This window comes from Channa argus, chromosome 11 (genome assembly GCF_033026475.1).
Source record: "Channa argus isolate prfri chromosome 11, Channa argus male v1.0, whole genome shotgun sequence".
NCBI lineage: Eukaryota > Metazoa > Chordata > Actinopteri > Anabantiformes > Channidae > Channa > Channa argus.
Genome location: NC_090207.1, coordinates 12,622,031 through 12,628,897, shown reverse-complemented (window position 1 = coordinate 12,628,897; position 6,867 = coordinate 12,622,031). Strand labels below are relative to the sequence as shown.

General features: G+C 39.6%; 1 protein-coding gene across 2 annotated transcripts; it reads left to right on the top strand.

Annotated features, from left to right (window-relative positions):
* The first annotated feature begins 3,146 nt into the window (after positions 1–3,146).
* LOC137136792 (glial cell line-derived neurotrophic factor-like) lies at positions 3,147–6,867 on the top strand. 2 transcript variants are annotated; one of them, XM_067522494.1, is made up of 2 exons: positions 3,147–3,777; positions 4,557–6,867. In XM_067522494.1, exons 1-2 carry the CDS (start codon positions 3,516–3,518, stop codon positions 5,105–5,107), a joined length of 813 nt encoding a protein of 270 aa, XP_067378595.1. In that variant the 5' UTR covers positions 3,147–3,515; the 3' UTR covers positions 5,108–6,867. The 2 variants fall into 2 exon arrangements, with proteins under 2 accessions (XP_067378595.1, XP_067378596.1); XM_067522495.1 differs by having other exon boundaries at positions 3,486–3,759; positions 4,557–6,865.

Sequence of the window (6,867 nt, the reverse complement as noted above, 5' to 3'; positions counted from 1 at the left end):
ACTTACTTTAGCATGTTGGAATTAGTTCAGCTCAGATACTCCCGTAGCCTAAACACTTTCGCCCCGAGGATCCGGCAGCACCAGTGTACATATGGTGTGAAGTACTTTCTAAGCACCATTACATTTTGCCAATGAGGTGATTTTTTTTATCATATATTTAATGATCCAGCTATAACATTATCAGCAAAAGAACTTATCACTTTGATTTTTACATTACATACCTCTCAAGAAGTCTATGCCCCACTACAAAGCAGTATTGAGCTAGTAGGGCGAAGACCACCTGCTTTTCTCACAACTGGGCAACAAAGTTACAGTGTGCCACATTTTTCACATAGTTTTTAACATGTGGAGAGGGCCAGACTCACCGAACAGCACTGGCATATGGGAAACCAAAAGTCTAGCAGCTGTAGTAAACATGACATAAACAAAGAAGAGAACAGGAGACTGGAACATGTGTAACATGAAGGAAGCAGTGATTTAATCCTACCCACATTTCCTAAACCTAATCATATTTATTCAGTGCCCAAATCCAACCAAGACCAGCTTCCTACATTTCAATAAATGCCTTTCATTACCTACAATACTGCAACCTAAGCTCCTCTACTCACTTTATGGCTAAAGTAACATGGTCTTGGACAGTGTTACATTTTCAAATGATGTCGACGAGGTTACAATGGTCAAGGTGTGACCCATGACGCTAGATGCTAACATCACTATGTTTCAATTAATGACATGAGCAAAACTCATATTCAGAAACAGAAGAGGAGGCGGGGGGCGAAAGGAGGGAAATGTGTGTGTGTGTGTGTGTGTGTGTGTGTGTGTGTGTGTGTGTGTGTGTGTGTGTGTGTGTGTGTGTGTTTGTGTGTGTGTGTGTGTGTGCAGACACAAAACTTGCTACAGTAAAGTGTGGCAGCCTGTGTCATAGTGATTAACTTTGTATTTTGTGAGGAACAACATGTTCGCAGATCATAGACAGCAAATCTGTAAAAATGTTTCTGTATGCATATAATTCAGTCCAGTTCTTTGCTGGGCTGGACTGTTATAGACTCTTTCTATAACATCTCTTCTTCTGGTTAGTGGAAACGAGAAGTCATCTTCTGGGCACCAAGGACATGTGTGTTAAATTTCATTGGAATCTATCACATTTTTGTTAAGATATTTCAGTCTGGACAAAACAGCTGAGCATGTGTTTGTCTAGGGTTACAAAAAAAACTGTTCTTTAAGTGTGACATTAAGCCACTTGAAAACAGGACTTCATTACTGCTGATCTCCACACTTTGCCTGTCAGCACGTAGAGTCAGGAAATTCATTTTGCTGGTGATTACAACACTGGCAGCCATGTCACAAATCAGACATCCATTCCAGCTGTCAACTCCTCCCTCCCAAGGGCCATTCTGGGGCAGCCGTGTCGGACTGTGACACACATAATGACATGCAAAATGACCTGTGCAATTAGCCTACTAAATAAGAGTCAAGCTGAGCCTCATTCAACTGCAGATCAGCCTCCAATTAGCACTTGTGCCATACAAGAAGAAAAATGGACATCTGTTTGGTATACTTGCTTCTTGGCAAGGTTGTAATATCAGGGGGAATAACTATTTCCATACAGTGGAGCGAGAAAGTCAGTGACTAACTTCTAATGACACAAATGCAAGATAACTGATACATGAGCAGCAGCATGTTGGGATGTCCAAATGGCTTTTGCTTGTTAGGCATATTCAGGTGGTTAGAATGGGGTTAACATGTGTGCGTGCACTGACACAAACGTGATTCATCACTTCAAGCGTGCACACACATGCACGTGTAGGTTGAGCTACAAATTTGCATAGAAATACAGTATGCTTTTCTCATCAGCATTGTTCTTGAGCTGCTGTCAGTCTGAGGGTCTACCTTAAACTGGGGACAACAAAGTTTTTGCTGGTGGAAAGAGTGTGAGTGCAGAAAAGTAAATGTTATATATGTAAATTTTATCCACAATAGTTAGTTCAAAAAGCATGGAAAATAAAGATATGACTTAAAACATAATTAACTCCTGTGTAGACTAAATTAAAAAAAAAAACAAATGAATGAAATAATATCTGCTGTCTAAAACACTCTGTGGATTCATAAATCAAATATAGTCATGTTAAAAACATAAACATATAGCATTTGTTCTGCTTGCTCTTAGAAAAGCCTTTAAAACATTAAGGCTGTGTGTGCAGTTAATTTTACTGTGGTGGAAACTGAACTGACATAAACAACTAATCTTGGATGGAGAGCAGTTGACACACAGGCAAAAACTGCTCAGATCGATTCCCCTTGTCTTTGCTCTGGTTTCAATCATCGAAAATAGTTTGACCCATGTGCATTTCTACTTTATGTTGTGTAATAAGAATTACACATTCTTATTACACAACAAAGATAAATAGAAAAATGACAACACTGAAGAGTAATTTTGACCATTCACATTCTTGCACTGAATGTGACAAACTAAAGATTTAATCGGATCCATACACTTCCATCCAGCCATACATACATTTGTTATTCAGCTCAGCAACATCAATACTGTGAATTTAAACACAAACAGAAAAAAAATTAAGCAAATTTAAAACAGAGAGTTGTTACTCAACAAATTGAATATTTACATAATGCTTAATCTAATCTAAACGAGATGTTCTACTGTTAGATGTAGGCAGGGACATCTGTTCTCAAAAAATACTGGCAGAAGTTACAAGTTAGGCTTGAAATGGAAATCAGCTAAAAGCTCTTGATGTTAAGCGTCATCTGCTCATCAACTGTGAGTCCTTGTTATTTCAAGACATAAGTGGCAACACATTTTTTTCAGTCTGTTTTGACTGGCTGATTAGAAACACAATTCCCATCCAGTATCAACGAAATTCGAAATGCTGGGTGGGAACCTGGTGTGTTATTAGTGGAAAGTGTGAAACTCCTCTTTCTCTCTCTCTCTCTCTCAGCGTCTCTCAGAGTACACGGACGGAACCTCTTTTCGAACTCCTCTACTCTCAACATCTCTGGCCCTCAAGTTCAATCGTGAACGTTGACTCCATCCCTCTCTGTAGTCTTCAGGGGTGGAGTCTGGAAGAAGCGAAAGGATGGACATTCACACGTCACCACCACTCCCCATCGCTCCTGTTACACCTCTCGACTCTCCTCACAGATTGATGATGAGTGAAGATAAACAGGATACGTGCGCGCTGAATGAAAAACTGAAGGGAAGGACTGTTTGCTGAGAGTCGTTTTGGCTCCGGCGCGTTGTTGCTTCTGGCAAACAAGTTCGCAAGGAAGTTTTGTCTTGGCCGTCTTTGCATTTTACGCTTTGGTTTCGTGCGTCTTGGATGTTGCGCCACGCTGCATCGCGTTGGCCAGCTGGTGATAGCGTGCAGTTTACAGAACGCGGACAGTAACACATCGGTTTTGGACTTTTTTCAGTAAAAATACCTTCAATATGCTGTTTATCGCATTGGCTCGATGATACCAGTTGATTTTGCGTCGCGCCATGTCCTTCTGTCGGACTAATGTGGACAATGAAGTTATGGGATAGCCTGACCACTTGTTTGATACTGCTGAGCGCCGTGCACGCCAGCCCGCTGTTCCGGAGCCGACCGCAGTCCACGTCCAGCAAAAGGAGAGTACGCACGGCCGAGAGTCCTCTGGAGCTTCCGCCGGTTCAGATCCTCCTGACTGTAACATCAGCGGGCATCAGCCGCGCTGAGGCGGATGCAGCGGGCTGGGAAGAGACACTGGCTGGAGGAGGAAAATGTAAGAGCCTGTGCTTTGGTATGGAGTCCCAAACTTGCCGAAACCATCTTAAGACGTCATGTGCAGCAGGCTTACTGAGTATTTCTTAGATGCAAATGTTAAAAAATAAAAATAATTCGTTTTTATAAAAGAATGGATGTATTATAAAATTATTACTTAAATTGATTTGAAGTCATGCTAATACATTTTATTGTCATTATTTTGCTCATACCTTTCCCATACCCACATAAAACAGATTTATTTGTTTTTGACATAAATATTAGATGCTGTATAGGCTGACAGCTAATTACTATTCTTATCAATACACTTAACTATAAAAAATAGTTGCTTCATTTATAGAATATAATGTAAAAACGTGTCACAATTTTTTAAGCCCAAGAAGAGGCCTTCAAAATGCTTGTTTTGTCCAAGTAAGGCTTGAAAGACAAATCCTACAAACACACACACAGATAACAAATAATGGCAGCAGATCATCTTAAACAAAGCAACAAATGCCTGGAAATTTCCATGAATATCAATTAATCAATGAATTTGTTGACCTGCTAGCTCTACTGCCACAAGCCAGCATATTGGCCACTACATCTTTATTGTAATCAACTTAAGCATATCGATGCATAAAAAAGAATGGGATCCTAACTTAAATGAATAAGTGTAAATGGAATTTCTTCATACTGTTGCTGCATTTTCATTTGTGCTTTCTGACACAACAGTCCAACTCTTCAGTAGTTGGCTTGTTGTGATAAAACAAAACAATATGTCCCGTTCAGTAGAATGCCAATTCTCTTTTTGTGTTTCAGTCATCATGGAGGAGACCCTCCCAAATGAGTTTGAAGATGTGCTGGACTTTATCAAAGTGACCATCAGCAGAATACGTCGTTCCTCCTCATCTACCTCTGCCCCCGCCACATCCTCCCCCTCCAAAGAAGACTTGAGCAGCAGGACTCGACACAGAAGGGTGAAGAAAAAGGGAGCGAGTCAGCACAGTGGTAAAGGAGAAAGAGGAGGAGCTAGAGTGGGCAAAACAGGCAGGATGTCTAGAGCAAATGGACGTGGACAGGGCTGTGTGCTCAAACAAATTCACCTCAATGTGTCTGACCTCGGTCTGGGCTACCGCTCCAGCGAGGAGATGATATTCAGGTATTGCTCGGGACCCTGCAGGAAGTCTGAAACAAACTATGACAAAATACTTTACAACCTCGCTCACAGCAGGAAGCTTCCTCCTAAGGACACGCCCCAGCAGGCCTGCTGTCGACCAATAGCATTTGACGACGATCTCTCTTTTCTGGATGACAGCCTCATTTACCACACTGTGAGGAAGCACTCTGCCAGGAGATGTGGCTGCGTGTAGGGAGCTTGGGCTTGTGTCAGGCTTTGAGTAATTTTACATTGTCTTCCACTTTGAAGTATCATGCTGAGTGTTTTTTCAAGTTTCAGGAATGACGCGTGATCGTGTATGACCATCAGTGAAGGAGACTTGGTGACTGCACTTCAGTTTCTACCACAATGACTCCTAACTATCCACCGCTCAATATCCACACAGTTTCTTTTACAGTGTATGCTTTCAATCACAAATGTGTTTTTGGTGTAATTTGACATGTTTCCATGGTAACTTAGTCTGTATACTGTACAACACGTCACATGGAAAAAGTTACATTACTTAATGTATGTTTCATGAAATGTATTTATAAATTCTTTAATGTATTAACTTATTAATATTTATTTTGTTTTTATAAAATTCTTAAATGTTATTTATTATTAGAATGTGATATCTCTTCCACAGTAAGTTTATTATTACCATACAAAAGAAATAAAAGACTGGTTGGTTTACATTGCAAAATGATCTTTCAGAAATCAGCAGCTTATGGTAAAAGTGCCTGTTGAGTTATCTTTCAAACACCTGCGCATGTGCATAACACAAGCAAAGTGGAAACTTGCTCTTAAAAACATTGCTCTATAGCACTATTAGTGGTCAAAAACTAGACAGAGCATCTTTAAATGTTTTCTTTACAGGAACACTTTTCTCAATACCTATATATTTTAACAACTTTATACAATTTAGTGGTATTCAACTATAGCTTCCTGTTTTCTTTTAATTAATAAGGTGTTAACTTATTACTATATCGGTGTGTCATTCTCATCGTTTTCGTGGTCTCTTCTCAGATTTATAGCTGTGTTAGTAAAATTCAATATCCTCACTTTTTAAACTAACTGCAGCTTTATTTTAATTGTTTTTATTATAAGTTGTTTAATTTATTTGCTAATAAATGTTTTTGTACACAGTGTGCTCTGTTACGTACAGTCAGAAATCAGTTAAGAGCATTGAAGATGAGTTTAGAATAGAATATGTCAGATTTGTGTGAATCTTCAACAAAAGGCAAAAAGTATCAGTGTCAAAAGCAAGGTGTGGGGAAGTCTTAACATTGAAACTAATTGGGAGTAGAACGAAATAATTGGTTCCCGTTCACTTTGGTGTGACAGAGCAAGAGAAACAGTTGGCAACAGAGCACTGAGGCTCTGAGGTGGCCTTTAAGAAATTAGAAAAACATGGAAGGATGAATATAATTTAGTGTTATTGAATGACTAGAACCAGCATTAAACACAGGAGAAAATAGAATATCCACACATATTCCTATAGTATAAGAACAAAAGGAACGTGAGATGGACTGAGACTGAAAAATAGGTCTTACAACAAAAAGAAAGCATGAGTGAAAGAATGAGAAACGTAGTTAAGAGATAAAATGTTGAAAGAGAGAGGAGGAGGACAACAAAGAGACAGCATGATTAAAAACAGCAAAGATCCAGAGAAGACAATAATGAAGGAGAATATGAGAACAGAACATGTGTGTTGCTTAACTAATGTGTGGTTGATATCTGATCCATCCCCTGCTCTCTAAGGTTTCACAGCCTTTCCTCTGTCTCTCTTCTGAACCGTGAGTCACTACTGACTCACCACAGTGCAAAAGTGGGCAATCTTTTCACGTATTTTTTTATTTATCATTATCCCTAACCGCAATAAACAATTCTTTGTGTGACATTTCACAAAGAGATACGCCAGGCTCCAGCTGATGATTACAGGTTGATTGTCAAAGTTTCCCTGGTATCTGTGGA